At 32.4% G+C, this 22,966-nt stretch overlaps 1 protein-coding gene across 1 annotated transcript in view; it reads left to right on the top strand.

The window, feature by feature from the left end:
• Positions 1-17,200: 17,200 nt before the first annotated feature.
• LOC139526536 (uncharacterized) overlaps positions 17,201-22,966 on the top strand; it is a 103,637-nt gene continuing 97,871 nt past the window's right edge. The window contains exon 1 of the mRNA XM_071321694.1: positions 17,201-17,332. Within this exon, the coding sequence (XP_071177795.1) occupies positions 17,310-17,332 (23 nt within the window). The 5' untranslated portion in view covers positions 17,201-17,309. The remainder of the gene's footprint in view (positions 17,333-22,966) is intronic.

The following is a 22,966-nucleotide window of genomic DNA, read 5'->3' as shown; positions in this document are numbered from 1 at the left end:
AAAAATGAAAACTGTATGTGTTTCACGACTAAAATTTCTTTATATTAAATACTTCTTGATTTATCCAACATACATGTATGCATATAGAAGATATGGGATTGAAACGTTTTCGAGTTACGAATGGTAATTAGTTATCAAAGGTACCAGGATTATAATTTAGTACGCCAGACGCGCGTTTCGTATAAATAAGACTCGTCAGTGACGCTCATATCAAAATATGTATAAAGCCAAACAATTACAAAGTTGAAGAGCATTGAGGATTCAAAATTCCAAAAAGTTGTGCCAAATACGGCTAAGGAAATCTATGCCTGGAATAAGAAAATCCTTAGTTTTTCGAAAAATTTAAACTTTTGTTAGCATGAAATTTATAAAAAAAAAATGACCCCATTATTGATATTCATGTCAACACCGAAGTGTTGACTACTGGGCTGGTGATACCCTCGGGGACGAAACGTCCACCAGCAGTGGCATCGACCCAGTGGTGTAAATAGTTATCAAAGGTACCAGGATTATAATTTAGTACGCCAGACGCGCGTTTCGTCTACATAAGACTCGTCAGTGACGCTCATATCAAAATATTTATAAAGCCAAACAATTACAAAGTTGAAGAGCACTGAGGATTCAAAATTCCAAAAAGTTGTGCCAAATACGGCTAAGGAAATCTATGCCTGGAATAAGAAAATCCTTAGTTTTTCGAAAAATTTAAACTTTTGTTAACATGAAATTTATCAAAAAAAAATGACCACATTATTGATATTCATGTCAACACCGAAGTGTTGACTACTGGGCTGGTGATACCCTCGGGGACGAAACGTCCACCAGCAGTGGCATCGACCCAGTGGTGTAAATAGTTATCAAAGGTACTAGCTTTTTTGACAAACCAAAAATATCAGAAAGGCTTGAAAAGGAAATCAAAGAATCCTTACAATTACTTATGGGTAAAAATTCAAACTTTGTGTCACAAAAGTATATGTACCTACTTATGCAGACATGTCAAAGAATGACTAAAATGACTCCTTAAACATTATTTCTTATATGTTGCAGTTATAATTAGTGCTTCTGTTTTGACAAACATATCGTTGAATATGGTAATGTTTTCATGTTTATCTAAATACTGGTCACAAAACTTTGTATTGTTTGAAAAACTTTGGATTTCTACCAAAACAATACAATACAATACCAATAGTTTATTAATGACTTAGCATTAAGTTTACAAACCGTTACATTAGAAATTGATATATAAAATGATATAAAAATTTATGACCCTCTAATTTTTATTTTTTTTAATTTTTTTTTTATAGAAGACGGGATTAAAGATATGCACATTCATATAAATGAATAAATTAATATATATATATGCAGCTCCTTGGAAACGTTTCATCAAAATTCAACAAAACCTGCACATGTTTGTTTACAAAACACGACAGTGCATTTCTGCTGAATGAACCTCGGCACTTATCATTGTTTGTGATTTTGCATTGATTAGGGACTTTCCGTTCTGACCTTTCCTCGGATGTCATTTATTTTGCTTTTTGATTGCTTTAATGAGGGACAGAGTATTTATACTTGTCCCCAATAAGGGAAAGACTATTAACACTTGACAAAAAAAATAGAATAAAACATTGTCAAGCCTGTAACCTAAATTAAGTTACATAAACATTGTCGGAAAATATAAAATGTATTTGTACAACCTTTAGAAAGCGAAGCAGGAAAAGTAAAAACAAGTAAAGTATTTTCGATTTGAAGAATCTGGACAAATAAATTGCATATCAGTTATTTGTTATAATGGGGAGTACGAATTATTATGGAGGGTTTTATATAGATAAATATACGTACAAAAATGAGTTTTGAATCATATCTAATAATAATTATCAAGGCAATAACTCGGAGTTGAAAAATGTAAACTGTAGAGTCTAAACAGTTTATGTGTCATTAATAGTTGTTTGGGCGTTCACGTTGTGTTAAAAAGTCATACATATAAGTTATGTTCTTAAAATGGTACTATCGGTATTATATCAAATGCTGAATTGAACAAGTCGTAAAGGATTTTTTTGTGTAGGGCAGTTATTCTATTTTAGTTAGAATCAGTATAATTAGTTTTTTGATTGAACAAAACAATAATTCGTCAGGCTAAAGTATAGTTTTAAGACAATCAATCTGACATAGACGAGAAGGCGGACAATATCGTAGTTATGAACACAGTGGTCAACTTTTCAACAAGGAGAATAATAAAAATCATCAATGAATGCCGAAAATGGGAAGTTTGATATTCAAATATCTACAAGGGCATTTCAAAATAGATTATCCTTTAGTGCTGATATCGGACTTTTATTTCATATATTTCGGTAAATTTGCGATTAACACCGTTTAACTTTTTACATTTATAGTTGCAACAACATGAACAAGGCCAGACAAATTTCAAGCTACTCAGGTTTAATTTGTACATAAAGTAATTTTCGGAAATTGAACCATTGCTTCTGTGACACCGTATCAACATCGCCTACAGCGTGTCAATTCCAGCGCCCTAGAGCACTCGACCACATAGACTATATAACAATATAGCTTACGGGGTCGACGTAATGTCTTTTTGTCGGCTTTATCTTGGGTTGTAACACAGTTCATGATGTATAGTGGCAAGTAGATGGTTTTCCTTCAGATCTTTTATTTGTTCGGTCGTTAAGTATGATAGTGTTAATAACCATGCCATTACATCAAATTGTAATTTTATCATACACGTCTAAACATGAGAAAACCTAATGACATTACACAACGAAAAACACTTGGTTATACAGAGCTTAAATCATATTATATATGTTAGACTCAAATCGACGTCCGGTCTCTAATCGACGTTTGTTCCTCAAATTGACGCCCAAGTCTAACGTCACATTCTCAAATCGACGCCCAATGTTTTTGATCCCCAAATCTGACGTCACATTCTCAAATAGAAGACCAATTGTTAAACTGGAAACCGCTTGTATTCGCTTCACTCAAACAACCGGTATGGCCCGATTTTTTAGGGCAAATTTGCCCTGGAGATTTTAACGAAATTGGACGATACTTTGTTACATAGCAACGTACAATATCAGAAGATGTAAACAAACAGAACAATTTGTTTCCTTTTTCATAGAAAAGCATTAATTAATGCATCAAATACATCCCTATTTTAAATTTCAATAATATGTTGCATTACATAAAGAAAAAATATCGAAAAAGGTATAAATTTGACATGAAAATAAAATCCCGCCAAACTTCACGAACGATTTTCGCAAATCAACGTGATGTCATACAAAATGGAAACTTTTGAACTGAAGGCTGTGGTTTCGATAACACATTCTAACCTGTGAAAAAAAAGTTCCATTGGATTATTGGAAGGAAAATAAATTATTCCTTCTCATTTGCGATAACATTTCTTGGATTGTAGCATTAAATAAAACTTCATGTGTACAATATGAAGTGCTGTGTAATACACGTAATTTGATTGGTCGACTAATCAGATTCTACAATTATAGATCGGCTCACACCGGCTGTCTATGAACAAAGTGTAGTAGTCAGCCGAGAACCAGCTTAACCAATTGTTTGATCCTCTTATCGACGTCCAATGTGACGACATGTATTGACAAAACGACGTCCAATTAATTGTGGTCTTCTCTTATCGATGTCTAAAATTAATGAATGATAAATTACTGCACTAACACTTATACATGCAAAGGCCGATTTGAGGGGGCACCATTTTGTTGGAAAAATTTGGTTGATTATTATTGGTAGAAAATTCAATAAAAAAAAAAATACGGGAAAATTTCACGAATTTTTCATTGTACTAATGAACTCAAAATCGTTCAAATTTTTTTTGTCGTGTTTTGAAATCCCGGACCTGCGCAGAAATGTACAATGTACTTTCTTTTTCCGGTCTCGTTTGTATGAAACTTTGAGTAAAATATATATTTATCAGTCTAGTATAAAATAGGAAGGAACGCGCAATACCAATTTCATTTTTAATAATTCCTTGATATGAAAAAACGTTACCTGATGATAGCGTTTCTTTGTTTACATTGCATATGACGTCATAATTTAAATAACGTCACAACTAAATCCCTAACAACAGAACCAAAATCGGAAACGTTACGGTATTTCCGTTTCTTTTTTTTAAAACAAATATTTTAAAAGTTACAAAAAAATAATTCATACAGACTTCGTCCCCATTTACAGGTAATGCCTGCCTCATATTATAGGGAATTACTGAAGCATGACTGGAGCGCGCCCCATCTTATATAGGCACTCAGTGAGCCCTCTCTCTTAAAAATTTCTGGATGCATGTAATGTTTTGTAGGCTTCTTATGACAACAAAGTTTTCAAACCTGTGCAACCTACCTTCCAAATAGATTTTTCAATCCGAAATAGGTAACATAGAAGTTAATTCAATCAATCTACATTGTAGTGTGGTATTCCTGTTTATATTAATAGATAACACACAAAAAAAAAAAAACCAACGACAGAGAAAACCGAACGACATCTATTGGACAGTATTCAGTCTTCAACTTTTTATTTTTTTATTTTGCTACAATTTGTTTAGGTCCCAATATGCCGCTATGTTCCTTTGCTTTAAATATTTCCATGTAATAAGGCTTGTCGCCACAAAATGTCTCGGCGTTTGGATCTTTCCCTATTCTAGTTGTTTTTCTTTTTCTTTTCAAAGCAGATCAAAACATTATCCTTCATTTGGTACTGTGTCGACTTGTAATGTTATTTTACTGTGACGACTGTCAGAATTGGACGTCGATTTGAGGAAAGGCCGTCGATTAGAGACCGGACGTCGATCTGAGTCTTACATATATATAATCCGTTTGAAATTTAGCCTTACATTGTTAGATAACCCTTTTTTCCTCAGCTTGATTTTAAAATAATAAGTGGCGGTATATGGTAATTATAATAATCATTCTTTACGACAAAGACAAATATAAAAATATACTAGGCAAAAAAGAATCGTTACATGCTTGTAAGATCATTTAATTTTTTTATAACAAAAAAAATGAGAACAATAAGTTGATTGTATAGTAAGCTAACATAATTTTGAAGAGGACAATAACAAGTTTTCTCTATTGAAAACAATATTGCACATTTTCGGACAATTTTATCAGGACGAGTACAGAACTCAGGTTAACATGTCAATACCTTGTATGACCACCTCTCGCATTTATGACAGCCTGACACCTCCGTCGCATTGAATCAATAAGACGTCGAATTAAGTCTTGAGGGATGTTGTTCCATTCCCTGAAAAGTGCTGCTCGGAGCTGGGCGAGCGTTTCTGGTGGATTTTGGCCATTTCTGATACGTCGTCCAAGTTCGTCCCAAAGATGTTCAATTAGCGATAAATCTGGAGACATTGCTGGCCAAGGCATTACACGATTATGGTTATTCTCCAAAAAGGTCATCGGAATGTTTGCCACGTGACAACAAGCGTTGTCATGCTGGAAAACGTTGTCTTCGAAGAAACGGGAGAACAACTAGAGCAAGAATTTCGTCCCTATACCTTATTGCATTTAGGTAACCAACGATAATTTTGGGCTCGGTGCTCGCCCCATACCATGATTCCGCCACCATGAAACCAATCTGTTTCCTGCACGCACGCATCAGAAAATCGTTCATTTCGTCTCCGGTAGACCCTGGCTCTGCCGTCGCTAAATTTCAAGCTGCATTTAGATTCATCGGTAAAAGGAACCTGTCTCAATGTTTGCCTATTCCATCGAATCCGTATCCGAGTCCATTGCAGTCGCTCCATCCTGTGACACTGCGTAAGGATATATCCCTTCATTGGACGACGAGCTCTAAGACCAACTTGACGTAATCGGTTACGAACTGCTTGACAGATATTCTGTTGTTATGTCTTCGGTGGGTTTGTCGTGCAGTTTGTGACGCGTTTACAAATCGATTCCGGAGATGAATGATCGATGCGAATGTGCCTGTCTTGACTACTACGGGGGCGATCATTTGTTGTGTCAGTATCTCTAAGATGATCCTTAAGCCTTGCAATAGTCATTCTAGAGAAATTAAAATGATTAGCATCCTGCACTTGAGTCATTCCTGCTGCCAACATCCCAATAGTTTGTTCTCTCTCATTTTGACGTAGATGGGGCATTGACTTATACGTGTAACTTTTTAAATTTTTTAATGCGACCTTTTGTTAACAATCATGTTCGACACAATTATTGACCAAAAGGACTCGATTCCATCTCTATACAAGTAAATTTTTGAAAAAAATGGTTATTTGTTTGAAATCAGCTAGAAAATGACGAGACGTCATTTCCGATATTTTTATAAATGAGTATTTGATAGATAAATCATTCAGGTAACTTGTTTTAATCATGAAAATATTTGAAACTAAAAAATGTAATATTTTCAAATTAAAAACCAATGTAATGTAGGTTTTTTGCCTAGTATATATATATTTGTCGTAAAGAGTATAAACGAAAAGTTAATCAACAATAAATATAAGACAATGATCAAAGATTTGATACAATTCGAACTTATTCATGAGACATGGAAAAACATTAAAGAGATGATCAAGATTGCATAACAGAATGTGCACTGTTAATCAAGTAACATGCCATATGAAGTTGTTAAACGAATATGCAGAACAATACATAAACTAACAAAGAAAATGATTTAGAAAACAATTGATAAATATCTAACTTCTTGCCGAAAAGTATATTTAAAAACAAAACTGTTAATTCAAAAGAACTCAACCATATTCTTGCATTTACATCTTAACTAACCAAGGACAAGTAAATCTCTTTATAGCGATCATCAAGTTGGAAACGGTATAAGGCAAATTGATGTTTGCTTGCAGGAAGTGTCAGTAATTATAAGAATCAACGGGACTCATCTGTTCACTGAACTATTGTCATAGTCTTGAATAATACTAGAAAAAGTACAATCACAGAAAAACTCCGAAGAAAATCCAAAACGAAAAGTCCCTAATACAAGGGCAAAATCAAAAGCTCAAACACATCAAACGAATGGATAAACAACTGTCATATTCCTGACTTGGTACAGACATTTTCATAAGTAGAAAATGGTGTAGGGAATCTGGTTTTATAGCTAGCTAAATCTTTTGTTTGTATGACAGTTGCATCAAATTCCATTATATTGACAACGATGCGTGAATAAAACAAACAGACTTTATGGGTAAACTGGTAAATAAAACAGCAGTCAACTTTGTGTATTCACTAGCATTCACCTGTAGTACTTCATTGAAATCTGTAAGAGTGGATAATAGTAGTTATGTATGCCTAAAATATAACGGCATGACACTACCTGCTGTTTCAGATGTGCTAATTCCCCTTATAACGCAGGTTCGTTTAATGATAATGTTTCCATATCAAAAAGAAATTTTCCCCAGAACAAATGCATCACAGTTATAATCCAAAACGTTGTTTAAAACAACTACTGCAAAATTAATAAGTACTGATTGCTGTAATATTTTGTATCCTTAATTATTATCATTTGCATGCAAGTACTGTGACAGATATGTTTTATATCTTAAATTCTTATAGTAAGAAATTCCCTTCAATGTTTCCAAGTGTGTGCATTTATTAAAATAGTTAAGATTCGTTGCAATCATAGCTTTGTAGCGCTGACTTGAACACTATTATGAAAGGTAACAATTGCATGTACTGATATGTTGATTTTGCATGTACTTCTGCATTTCTAGCTTCTTATAGGTATTTTCTTCCACTAAACATCAGTACCTATAGATACTGAGAGTCAATCGCTTTAATTGCATAATTACGGAAAGCAGATTTGGATAATTTTTTTCCCTATATTTGTTTTAGTTAATATATACAGTTATTCAAATCTTATGCCCTGCTTCTTCGCTCACTTCGGTAGTTGCGACCCATTACCCTGATTACTGGCATCCATAGTTTTACCATTATCTTTTTCGACTGAAAAAAGTATTTTACCAAACTTGGAATAAACGAAAGCTCTTTGGATGCAGGAATGATTTCTGACAACCCTTTTAATGTCAAAATTGCCATCGCAGTCTTTGCGCGTTTAACCCTGGCCAAAATGGAGGTAGGTTTTATAAAATTGATGGTTGGATGTTCAACTTAATGTGGTAATCTAAGTTCAGGAAATAAAACATATCAGTAAGAGTTGAATATTTGACCATGCATTGTTCAAGACCGACACAACAATGTGTAACGTTCCTTTTAAAAAAGTTACTGTCCACAGTAAAACATGTCAAAAAATTCAAATCACAATAATACTGAACTCCGAGGAAAATGCAAAACTGAAAGTTCCTAGTTAAAGAAGAACTACAGTCTAACAGTGATTTTTTGAAGATATTTTTTTTATCACATAGTTTTGAAGTAAATAGTATTCTGCACAATTAAAATAAATCTTTACGTCATTATCACATCACAACAGGGAGAAATTTGATAATGAACTTATGTAAATAAAAGCACATAGTAATTAGTATAGATTATCGGGTTTTCTACACATTGATATCGTAAAATATCAGCCCCGAGCCACAATGTGAACCTTTTTGTACCAATGTAAAAATATCGGAAATTGATGAGACTGTTATTAAAGTGACAGGGTTAGCGCTATAGAACCAGGTTTAATCCAGCATTTTCTACATTTGAAAATGCCTGTACCAAGTCAGGAATATGACAGTTCTAGTCCATTCGTTTTTGATGCGTTTTGTTATTTGATTTTGCCATGTGATTATGGACTTTCCCAATTGATCTTCCTCTAAGTTCAGTATTTTTGTGATTTTACTTTTTTTTGTACATCTAATTTTTTTTTATGGAAAACCGTATACATGTTCTTCCGTCCCATCTTTACTTCCTACATTGATTGCGACAGTACTGCATTTCTAGTTAAAATAACATCAAGGGTAAACATTATTAAATCGATTTCCACAACTTATTGTAATTTAGGTAATTTATGATAAAATGACACCACAAAACGAACAGAACCAAAATCATCCAACATATAAAAAAACGAATACAAATTAATCGAAGTCAAAAACCCTCTTCGACGCCGTATTTTAAGTGTAACGTTATGTTATGGGAACATCGTGCCCAACGTTTGAATGAACAAGAAGAGCAATCAATACTTCAATTCACCCTTATTACAAGAAGCCATGCAGTTTGCGCTTATTTAAAGGGAGGTGGGAAGCTTGGCTTGCCTTGGTTGGACTGACTGTCAGCCCTCATATAGTTCCACATATAATTGTTCCAACTAAAAGAAGTTGTGATCGTTCATGACTGGCTAAAAAGCCATTCTACGGTCGATAACTTCTTAATCCTCAATGGGATCTATAAAATATAAGTTTCTCACAGAAGGTAACCAAAGAAGAGCTAGAATGAAATTTGAAAAAAAAGGCAGGACAGGATTTTGAGTAAAACAAAATGGCAGGATGAGTAACTTGGCAAAAAAAAGAGAGGCAGGATGACAATTGTTGTAAAAAAGTCAGGATAAGCTAAGAAAAAAAAAAGGCAGGACCGAATAGACTGAAAAATAAAAAGGCAGGACAGAGATTACAACTAAAAAAAAAAAAAGGCAGGACACAATTTTTCATTCTAGCCCCCCTTATAAAAATCAAATGGTAGCTCCCTAATAAACATTCAATAAAATATCGTATATATCCGTTTTTCATACTTATTTGTATAATTAAACGTCAAATATTTTAGGGAAAAAAACAATTTAAGAACATTGACGTTATAGTACTCCTACGTTTGTACGCTCTTCCTAGAATTCATGCATCATAACAATTGAAGACAAGATATAAATAAATTAACTGATTCAGTAAAGTGTAATCATATTTTTCCTGCAGATGCGTCCTCATACATTCCATTTGATAAAATTCTCCGGAAAGGTGACACAGATGCATAATGATCTGAATTTTCACCTTCGACAAAAGTATCTTAAAATTAATTATAGAAGTATGCTAAAAAATGAAGTACTACCTTAATCTTACTCAAAAATGAGATTATGATCACGCTTCAGATTCCATTATTTTTACTTGTTCAAACTTAATTTTGATGATTGAGCCTTACGATTTATCGTTTGAGAGATAAATATATGGGTCAAGTGAAGTGACAAAGAAATGATCGGTGTATTTGATTACCGGTAACTAAACTAATTATTCCCTTTAAGGTTGTTGTCAATGAAATCACCTCATATTTAATAACAAATATGTAAAAAATCAAAATAGTCATTTTTGTAAATTTTTAAATAAAATGTGCACGTGTATACATGTTCCAACAAAGTATGTGTATTCAACGAGCCAAAACTTCATGCAGTCTATGGTTTCCTCCGTCGTCATTCACTGCAATAGGCCGATTTACGTCAGATATATAGGTCGGTTATGTCGAGTAATGTCATTTTATTGGAAATCGCTAATAAGATATTGTAACATCAATTCGTATTTAAAGAACTGTACCTGTACAATAATATAACTCTCGTTTTTATCTCGTAAGTTTTTTTTAATAGATGGGTGTCATCTTTAAGGAGTTTAACAGTTCTTTCTAAAATGAGAGAAATTTTTGAGATATCAAACATTTATAATTATTACAAACCTGCTCGTGCATTTTTCATTGTTATTCAACGCAAAATAATTATCTAAGATACCTGGGACGATTTCATTTCACAAAGGATTCTTTTGTCTACTTATTGTACCTCGAACTTATTTACCCGGTGTAGGTCTTTAAGTTGAGGTTCAATTTACTTAAAGTTAATCAGGCATGACTAATTAGATACGCCCTCTTAAAATCAGGGGGTCCGAAATAGGATCGGGAAAAAACACCAAGCAAAATACCATAATTTAAAATTTAAGAAATTTTTTGATTCAAAATGCTTTTGGTTGCTTAAATATCTCCGATCAATAATCAAACGGTATGTTGTGAAAATAATAACCTGTCCCGAACCGGGAGATGTTGGCTGCAATAGGAATTTATTTATAAAAAAAGTCCATATCTCATTTACTTAGAGTGGCCGTTATTGATTTAAAATTCATGGCATTTTGTTTATGGCATTCGTGTATCGTGGAGAAAAAGAGGGAAAGAGGGCTAATAGCTAAACTTACGAATTTCGATCATCATGGTTCTAATCTATTCTATTACGGCATACATTTTACCTCTAGCGAACGCTCTGCCTTATAGAAAAAAGTGCCACTCTAAAATTGTAAGCATTTGCTTCAGATTGATCCACTTTGCATCTAGTCGTGAATATGCATGACATATTTGCCACTGGACACAAAGGAGCAATAAATTAATCAGCTTCATTTAGTGATGTGTAATCATTTGTCTTCAGTTGATATTTGTCTCAGTCAGTTTTCCATTCTTTATATATTTCATTTTTATTTACATTTAAATTTTTAGCGTAAACTTTAGCATTTCTTCAATCATTTTTCTCTTTGCATCTAATCTTTTTTTTAAAAACATTAAAAACATTGTCGTAGTACACGGGGGTTACATTGTATCCTTTCCAGCAAAACTAATAGGAGTGGGGATTATAACTGAAAAACAATCTTCATTGAGTGGCAATAATTCATATATTGAAGCGTACAATGACGGCTGTCTCGTCTAGGTGACAACATTTGCTGTTTCAAGTTTATTTATATCTCAGAATGGTATAATAGTTGTAATAACAGCAAAAAAATTGATAAAAAAATGTTGACAACAATTTATAAAAGGATTCAACTTATTTTGGGCGTTTAATTTTTTGATAGTGTCTTGCTGATCGGTTTCGTTATATTTTTCATCTACTATTGTCCAAGCAAAAGTCACAAAAATGTTGTTAAAATCAGCCATGCGACTTATTTGAAAAGATTTAGCTGACCTTTCTTGTTGTTTACACATTTAAATCATTCAGCTCGTGCGTAGATCTTCTTCCCCTATAATGTTTTTTTTAAGTTATAGATAGCGTAAAATTCTCACTACACCAGGCATCGGATATACATTCCTATTATATTTCGACCGATCGGACAAAGCTTCGTTTTTATATATCCGATAAGCCAAACGAACGCACCCATTTAGCAAGTGTATACTGAGGGACGGGGGAGGACCAGAGATGTCAATATTTCTATACCCAAGTGATCAATCATTCGGTTTTGAATAAAAAGAGATAAAGGAATACATTAATGCGACAGCAACCCAAAGACACAGATAAATCAAAATATTTAGAGTCATCGTTCATTTTTTTATATATAAATAAGGCGTTAGTTTTCTCGTTTGAATTGTTTTACATTGTCATTTCGGAGCCTTTTATAGCTGACTATGCGGTATGGGCTTTGCTCATTGTTGAAGGCCGTACGGTGACTGTGGTAGTTTGATCTCTTGTGGAGAGTTGTCTCGTTGGCAATTATACCACATCTCCTTTTTTATATTCAGTCTTTTTTATATCGAAAGATGCGTATAAATACAGAATAATTAGCTCAAAACCGACCCATGACTAAATAATAGTTATACGGAGTTAATTCAATAATATTTACAGTCAAATATTATGTATCCGAAAAGGCACATTTGATTTAATATTATTTACCGTCAAAGATATTCCAAAAATCATAAGTGTTTGGTTGAAAAATTTCACTTGCCCTATTTTAATTTTGATCGGTGAAAATTTAAGAAGCTGTAATATAAACCAGTAAAAGAAAAACACTTCACTGTATAATATAACGGTAAAATAAATGATGATAATGGATGACGACCAACGGCAAATAAAATTAATATTCAGGACGATAACATGTAAATATAATAAGAGTATTAACCCCGTTTTTTACTAGACTTGACCCGCTGAGTCGTTTTTTTTTATCGTGTAAGTTCACAAGATATTCAATTTAGTTCTCAGGAAGAAAAGTCACCCGACCCGGATACATTTCCGACTCTGAGCCGGCCAGTCTGTGCTCTTACTCTATGATGCCACGTGTTTAGCGTTGAAATAGAATACCAATTTAATTAACGTACATGTATTTGTTTGACCCGTTCGGGATTCAAACAAATGACCTCCCGGTCTCGAGGCGAACACCCCCACACGAGACCAACCAGGAGAGCGGTAGTGATCGGTAGTACAGAATATCATACCAAAAACTAAAGTACAATACACAATACAGTTTCACAGAATTATCACAGTTACTAAAGCGAGCTAAAAGTATCTAACCTAAATTAGATGCGTGAAATGATATTGTAAACTACATGTAAACATCGATGATCGACTTCAGGGTAGATTTTATGGATCAACGCTCTCGGCATATTAAAAAGTATTGCATCTATTATTTGAGTGGTACGAATGTTGCCAGCTGTTGCAAGTCTTTTCTGTCCTTATTCAATATACCCTCATTTTCCAGTGGTGTTTTAAAGTTTCACGTCCAACCTCACTGTCGACCTCCTATTTATTGCACGACCTACCTATTGTATTTAAAATTTATGTGTTATAGTCATGAACATGCATGAAATATTTGCTACTGGACGTAAAGCAAACATCAACCAATCAATTTAATTAATTCCCCTGTACTAGTACTTAGTACACAAAGACAAGATCTTGTAAAATGCTATAATGTACAATTTCCATTAAATTGTTATGGTTTTTTGGGTTTTTTTTTTTCTCTTCAATATATTACATAACTGACTGCTTACTAAAAAGTTTTAAATATTTTTTTTTACTATGGTTCTTATCTACTGTTTTAATACGATTTATAACATATGATTTTTTTTTGTCAGACGATGATAAAACTTAGAAAGATAAAAGGTTTTTTCAGGTGTTTTTGCTTCATTTAGACATGAAAAGGGAATCACGGACGACTAAATCAAAGAGTTTGTTTTCATATAATACATTGAACTTGCGAATATATCTCACCTAACACGTTTTGATCGGGCCAGTGAAACCTAGTTCACGGCCGACACTCGGCTAACCGAGAGATTGGTCGGTTAATCTATATTGAGTATGTGGCTATATCGGCGGTGGGTCTGTTAATCGGGTTGGCTAAAGTCTGTTAATCAGGTGTTATCGAGGAAATCATTGGAAATTCTGCATGTTTCATTGTATAACTTTTTAAATATATGTTTATCATAAAAATTATTCATGTCTAACAAAACAATTCAATGTACTGAATCCAGTGGTGTAATTATTATTTTTCCAGCTTTGATGTACGATCTATAAAATGATAAGGCGTGTTACTCATCAATAAATTTATACACATTTTACACACACAAAATGTACACAAAAAGACACGTTGGTCGAATTTACTTGCATGCGATATTTTGAACATCGAACAAAGACAGGCATTATGTTTGTCAACCAAACTGATATCATTGTGTGAAAAATCTACACAAAAATCTGTATTTTGGTGACATAAATCAATCTTTATTTAAAACCTGGTCTGTTAATGGGTCGGATGTATAAAACCCGGTCTGTTAATTGGTCTGTTAAGAGTTATGAATGGCAATAAAAGTATAATTTTATTGCTGTATGGGGTGTTATCGGATCAAATGGGTAGGCTCAAGACGAGTGGCTAAATTATACGGAAACAACACATGAGCAATGAAACATAATAGATACGGAAACACTGACATGAACAATGAATTTAGGCCATGAATATTGAAAACTGATATAAAAAAGTGTAATATTAAAGTATTATTATAAATCATGTTAAAATGCCATATTTTTATTGCCTAATACGAAGGTGTTAATTTACTCTATCACATGGCTGAGCGGGTGACATTTTTTTGGAATGTCACCCTCTCGGCTAGACCAATCAAAAATCGGCAGTTTAAACGACAATAAACCCCTGGGTGTTGAAACAGTAACGGATTGCTATGTACTCATACTGGTTATAAATGCTAAAAGTTTACATGCGGACAACTGCAGTTCTCCTCTGCACTTATGTAGAAAGGAACTAAACGGAATAAAATGAATTAAAACTTAAGATAACCAAATGTAGCTGCATTCGCTCCTTTCCATTTACTTCTTTAGACTGATTTGTAAACAACAGATGATTCAGTAATAGAAGAAAAGAACCAATCGGATGATGTTGACGATTTAGAGTTTAACGTCCAGTGACAAATATCATGTGCATATGAGAATGACAACACGTTATATGTACCCTGTGTTGTATTAGAAAGACACTTTCGGACGGATTTGAGAACGTGCTACTTTGAACAGACAAAAAAATTAAGGCTGAAGAAAACGTTAATAATAGATTCATGCATATTCCAGCAGGCAATCCATATCCATATATTGAAGTGACACACCCCTTAATAAAATGCAAAGGAAGTCAAAATAAAAATGTTCTTACTAGAAGGATACTGTTGTAGCATATTGTCATTTTTTTTTTTACTCAAGAGCATCTCATTCTTAAATTTTTCAAAGGGAAAATATAAAGGTAGCACAACTATTGTCGTGGCTAAATAACTCTTAACTGACACAATTTCAATTGTCCAACCCATTAACAGACTTTATTCCCATAATGTTCACTAAAACGTGGTATCACTCACGTTATATTACAATTATGAAATATTTACTAATTTCAATTTATATTTTAGAACCAAAGTACGATTTTGTGTCCTTTAAATGATATCTAAAATTGTTTTTTTTCGCCTTTCATTACAAAAATTGCTATGCGTATAAGCATAAATACTGCATACTTGCGCGACGCCTTTTAGTTTCACTGAAAACTGTGCAGACTATAAAATGTTTTTACAGTTGGAAAATGTTCTATGATATATATCATTTTGTCAGACACTGTTCTTTTTTTGATTTGATTCTTATAATGTACCTAAAATCTGTATATTAAATAGATTTTAATATTAAAATTGTGCGTTTTACTCTTAACAGACGTATAACCAACCCGATTAACAGACCAACCGCCGATATAGCCGCATACTCAATATAGATTAACCGACCTATCTCTCGGTTAGCCGAGTGTCGGCCGTGTAGTTTAATACGGTTTTTTTTATTAATTGAAGTTTGCATGCATAGTTTTTATTTAAAAAAAAAAACCAAATAAGGCAAGATCTATTAATAAATTGGACTGAATAGACAAAACTAATTATTTTGCATTCGCATGTAACGTAATGTAGGAAAATTACCGAATCAGAAACAAAATAAACATTTACCGGATGAATACTGTGAAGGACCTTATGCATTTAGGTCTGTTCGATTAGAAGTTCTAAAACAAGATGTTTAAAAACCTAATTGTTTGAAGAGTTTACTTACTGTTTTCTCAGGTCTGATCTTTACGAATCTATTTCATGATTACTGACAGATCAAAAACATCAAGTATATATAGCAAGAAGTTGTTGGGCAGAATATTCATTGGTCAGTTATAAATGAGGTCTGTATGGGGTTTTGATTGCCTCATTTATTAAATAAGAAATCGTTATTTTGAAAAGTTGGCTAAAAATATAAAGTTACCCCCGAATTTTGTAAAACTATTATTTGGTGTTATTTTAATGCTAAAAAAAATATGATAAATAAATAATTATATGATGTAATGCCATTTAATCGGTCCGTTTTCATTGCAATTTGGTAACTGTTAATTGTATATATCAGTCTGAGTACTGTTTAAATATCATTTAAGTTGAACATATTTAGACTCGTCCAATTCAGGGGAATTAGGTTTCTGTAAATTCTTTTTATGTACTTTTCTTATATTTTTGACGGTTTGTAAGTCAGTAAAAGTTCAATGATTAAGTTAATATTGACATTAAAAGACCTCCTCGTAAAAAGGGCTGTTCAAATCCCCTCGCCCTTCGGGCTCGGGGATCTAAACACCCTTTTTGTTCGGAGGTCTTTTAATATCAATATTAACTGATCACTGAACTTTTACTATTACTAATTTCACTCTTAATTAAACAACATATATGCACACTGAAAATGACACTTTTGACCTATAAGTTTGAATACCCCTTTGGTATGTTTTGCCTCTCTTTCATATGAATTAAGCCAGTCTTATTGATATCATTGTTTATCCTAAATCATATTGGTCATGTATGCATTTACCTTTGACAAGCTATGGGTGTTCAACGGGAGGTAATTACAACTTGGTGAATAGAAAACTTTATGTTGCTTCAATTCATGCGCAAAATTGAACTGACTGACGGTACAGATTGTTTTAAAGTAATATATTTTAACAATTAAGATTGAACACGTGTTACTATAAATATGTATGTCGGGATTAAAAACTAGATAATAATCAATGATTTAAATGGGCAATACACACATAATACACAAATATAAAAAAATACACAGGAAAGGAATTTACCTTGACAAGACATTAGAAGAGGATTTTTTAGAATTCAAATATAACAATGTCGGATGAAAACAAAATCGGGTATTTATTTACTATTAATATATGTTTACAGCACAGTGGAGTCAACAGAAGTAATTACATGCACTTCTATCCTGTCAAATAATGTGAAAGTTAAGTTGGTGAACAATTTCAATGCATTCATGTTGTAATAGATAGTTTTAAGGTCTTCCGACTTTGTAAGGAAAGACCTTTTGATTTTAATTTGATTATAAGTCTTTGAATTTGTTCTGATTATCATTTGGTTATTTCCCATTTCCCGTGGAAAAACATTTAAATTTTTTTCTGGTTAATATTCATTTTCTTCTACCATCTGAGATGTTTTTATGTTTCGCCGCATATATCAACATGATTTTTGACACATTGTATTATACAGCGATTACGGTTTAATCCCTGTGTGTAATCAAACACTTATTATTACTGATGGTATCTCTTTTTTATGCCTTCTTTTGTATCCTTCCTCTCCTCTGTTACTTTAAAAGATACCGACATTTTTTCGTCCAATCTTAAAATTACATTAGTCAATTTTGACCAAAGCGATTCAATGGCATCTGATGGGAGTTATTTCCCTTTTGAAATTTAACATAAGTGACATGTCGAATTAACGACTTTGTACGCCAACGATGTATTGAGCTTTCATTCCTTATTTATAGAAATCAGTATATCTCCTTATCCAAACATGTGGAAAACATGGGGTATTTTGTTTTGAGATCCATGAACTATCCCTTTACTTTGAGATCAAGGTCAGAGATCAACTTGACGTTTCTGATTTTAACCTTTAAACATCATACTGGTTCATGATAAAAACCGAAATAGTACCTATAAATAAAATTGAGAATGAAAATGGGGAATGTGTCAAAAAGAAAACAACCCGACCAAAGAGCAGAAAACAGCCGAAGGCCATCAATGGGTCTTCAACACAGCGATAAATCCCGCCCCCGGAGACGGGCTTCAGCTGGCCCCTAAACAAAATGTTTACTAGTTCAAAGACAATGGACGTCAAATCAAACTGACCATGTATAAACCATGTATCTTTAGAATAAGTAAGAAGTAACCCATCCAGGGATGGGGTAATCGTAATCTGTAATCGTAATCGATTGTAATTGATTACATTTTTTTAAGTAATCGACAGTAATCTGTAATCGAAGACATTTTCGATTACATGTAATCGTAATTTAATCGATTACAGCAAAAATTTTGATGTAATCATCGATTACTTTTCGATTACATTTCGATTACTTTAGTAAAATAGTTTGATGAAAAATAACCTATTTCAGAGGAAAATATGTATATTATCTCTTTGTAGTACAGATAAAATATTATGCATCAACAATACTTGAGAGTTAAGCAACTGCCTTATTTCTATCTATTGTCTCAAGCTGCATTATGAGCAACCAGATCCCCTACCTAAATTTACTTTATATCTAGCTTTTGAAACAAATGGATGTATGTGCTTGTCAATAATTATAGAGCTTTAATATTAAAATAAGAAAATAGATCTAAAATAAGAAATGTGTCCGTCTTTCGTTAAGTTCTGTAGTACATTTTTAAAAGTAGTAAGCTTATTTGTATTAAATTTCCTGAAAACATCATTTTCAATCAGAGTTGAAATTAAAGCTTAGAATAGATAAACAGTTGATTTCTTAAATGTTATGATATACATGTATATAAGTTAAATTAAAAAAGAACACAAAATCCTTTTAACAATGAACCAATGGCAATGCATTGCAATTCTTTTTAGAAATAGATACATGTATCCCTTTGACACTATAGATATATTTTGTATATAATTTGATTGGAGAAGTTAACAAATCTTAACAACATTCTTGCCTTTACTAATAAGATGATCAAAGTCTAATCAATACCAAACATACTTTGTTTTTATTTCAATTATCTTATGTCTAATTAAGAAGGAAATTTACAATATTTAGCCCCAGGTTATAAATTGTACTCCAGTGGCAGTTAAATAATCTGTAATTAGGATGGTTATCCAAACAAAAGGTTTAAATCATGCATGTCATTATAATTTTAATAATTTTGATCTTAAAAATTAGCTGAACTGATTAATTATTCTACTTTTTTTTATATTTCCTTAAGCATTATAATTAACTATGCATAAATATTTTTTTTTTTAAGAGTAAAAACAAAATAGCTAACGTAAGTCAGTAAGAAAGCAAAATTTATTAAAAACAATTAGTTATGAATAAGTGATTGTTGTAATGCGATGACATCTTACATTTATGTTGAAAGTCAAAATTTGAAGATTTTTTTTAAATATTTCTAATCTTCATTAAGCATGTTAATAGATTTGATCTAAAAAACAGCTTTTAACTTATAATTTAGAAACAATGCTTTAAATGATGCATTTGGTAAAGTTCTTAATTTTCACTATACAAATGTTGAGCAATATAATTGTGTTTTACTCAGGCATGTTATTTTTTTGTTGAAATGTTGAAGCATGTAATCGACAGTAATCGAAAAGTAATGTAACTACTTTTGATAAAGTAATCGATTGTAATCGATTACATACTAAAATTTGAGTAATCGATTATTAATCGATTGCACAAAAATCCTTCATGTAATCGATTATTAATCGATTACATTTATCAGTAATCGTGCCCATCCCTGAACCCATCATATAAGCCGAAAGTAGCAAATCATCTTTTTATTTCAAGCAAATGTATGAAAAACAATATATTTTTCGAATCAGTATTCTGTAAGCTACCATTTTGCCACTGAAAGCAGCATTTTGTATTCTCTCGTATTTCAATGGGAAACACAAAGAAATAATATTTTTGGGGAATCAGTGAAAAGTCATCTTACAGTTGACACCGGCAGTGACTTTAATGAAACTGGAAGTTTCTGATTATCTCCCTGTATTTAATAGATCGTCATAGCCATTCATGAAATATTGCCCACTTGACGTAATGCAACTAACAATCAAGACAATTTATTTTCTGACACCCTTCTCTTTTTATAAAGAAGATTAATTTTGTTTTCTTTTAAAAGTTTTTGCATATCTGTATCAAAATTCATTTAAACATTTATTATCAATAGTTGATGGGGGAAGACTTCAATAAGGCCTTTCAACTTTTCCGTGGAATGGAGTATTAGGTTTGTTCTGATTATTATTATATTCTTTCCACCTTTTTAATATCTTTCGTAGTATTTTCTTTTCCAAAGACGTTCCTTAAATAATTGGCATTTGATAGAGAATAGATATTGCTCTTTAAAAACTCATCCTTTTCAACTGAATACTTTTCCTTGTAAGAATTATCTTCCCGAACACTAATATTCTTGTTATTGCTACTAGTTTCATACCGTTAAAGAAAGTAACAAATTTATTTTACCAACTGCTCATTACATCCTCATGATATTTTGTTAAATATTGACAGAAGCAATTCAGAGATTCCACATGAGAGGTGTGATATAAGTGAAATGTATTTATAACTGAAAAGCATAAGTGCTAGAATCATAGGGTCTTTTATTCAAGGTCTTTTGCCCACCATATGAAAATAAGATCTAGATCAAGGTGATTTTCTAAATTTTGATTTGGCTTATATTCTTTTCTCCTCACAAACGGTATCAGATATGGAAAACATTTTGGTACTAGATTGTTAGTTGCAACATGTCATGACACATGAAAGAGTAAGCTGACATTTAATGGGTGTTTTCTTCCCTCTTATATTTTAGATTAGCTATATAATATACAGTAGGAATCTAGGGTGTTTTGCAATAAGGTGTCTGTATCATGACCTTGAAATGGAGGTCAATGTCAAATTTTTTTTTTAAGTTCTAGATTTCGACCATAGCTGTAACTTTTTTTTAGTACATGCTTAAGTCATAGGGCCTTTTAGAATGGGTTACAGACATGTGACATCGAAGAATTTACAACAGAATATGAGAACAAAAATCAGTTGAAAAAGGTTTAACTACAATGTAATTCGATTACAAAGTTATATAGTATATGCGCGATTGGCACTCAAAGTTGATGTAGAGGAAGTACGCTCCTCTCAACTTTTGATAGCTAGAAATAATTATATCATGTTTTTCACGATTCATATATGATTTTACAGCATAATATCGTATTAAAATATTTCCCCTGGCTACGCTGGGTGGTATATAATACGTTTTATGGAATAACGACTCCTTTCAAAAATCCTCGATCCGCCCCTGCATGTTGCATTTAACAATTATAAAATTGACCAACGTCACTAAAATGTAGAACATTTGTCAATGTAGATAAAAGAACCGTTTATTTATAAAATAGTTTATAGAATAATCACTATTGCATTTTCTGGATGGCCTGAGACTTTTATACTAATTTATTTTTAGTTTAATAGTTACAAGCAGGAGTAAAAAGATTTTTAACGCATTATTACTGTGATCCTTCGCGCCGTATATATATTTATTTTCTTGGGCATATACATTTGTCTTATTCTCTTGCTTCATAATGAACAATAAGTGTTCATAACATTCATTTTCAAACTATCATACTGCCCCTTAGATAGAGTGGAATATTTATTAAGGTCATTCTGTCATCCAAGAAAATAACATATCAAATGTACGTCTTTCAATTTTCAAGGCCGTACACTATCTAAGTTTGAACACTTAAATCTACTTCATTCAAATAAAAAATAAAAAAAATAAAACTCAAATTGTGTTACAAATTCAGTGGCACATACAGGGAGGGGGGTTCAGGGGTTGGAACCCCCTTTTTTGACGATCAATGCTTTTGAATGGAGACATACGGTTTGAACTCCCCCCTTTATCCTGGGTTGGAAACACCACCCTTCCTCATTTAAAAAATTGCTGGATTCGTCCCTGAAAATATTCATTTCTTTGTATTTTGCCGTCAAAGTATTTGTTTTATACAAGAAAAATTCAAAAAAAATTTTTTCCCTTAAAGCAGGAATTCAAGTGTTTCGGGATTCAAATAAATGATAAGTTACCCTTTGAAATAAATGAATCAACTGTTGAACAGCGGATCTTAATTTACGTCTCATACAATTATGCAACATTTTCTATCACATAACCGGGTATTGCTTTGTGAAATGTTAGGACGAAACCAGTTATTACATATTGACATGATCTATTTCTTTTTCCCAGGCACAGAAATACAATTATTTATGTGCTCAAAGTGACTAGTCTTGTGATCTCCGGGTTGATTATTTTCTTTTCGTATCGTAACTTTTTTTCAGTACAATGTGCACAATTTAAAGAGAAATTAAAGACATTAGAGGCAAGAATCACTCAATTCACCATTTTGATGTGCCTTTTAACTAATTTCTCCATTAATCTAGATCGGTTGTAGAAAATATTACATCTTACAATCGTAATAAAAAATAGTTATATGTGTATGTGTATAATGTGAGTTTTGTTTGCCGGGGTAGTGTAGACACAATGAGGTCACAAATCAACTATCTTCATGTACAATGTCACTGAATCCTCATCGTTTGTGATATTTTGTAGAGGATCAATATTATTTGAACCCTTTAAGACTTTATCAACATTTTCATTTTTTTCCAATACTGTTTTTGAATTTGGAGCATTACCAAATATATTATTATCTTAATTAGTTTTTAAAGCTGTCTTTAGAGATTGTTTTAAAATTGTTAACTCTGTTTCACGGTTTCATGTACTTCGTAATATCCGATT

The sequence above is a fragment of the Mytilus edulis genome, chromosome 6, assembly GCF_963676685.1.
Source record: "Mytilus edulis chromosome 6, xbMytEdul2.2, whole genome shotgun sequence".
NCBI classification, from domain to species: Eukaryota; Metazoa; Mollusca; class Bivalvia; order Mytilida; family Mytilidae; genus Mytilus; species Mytilus edulis.
Note: the sequence above shows the minus strand (reverse complement) of the source record. Positions and strands in the feature narration are given on the sequence as shown.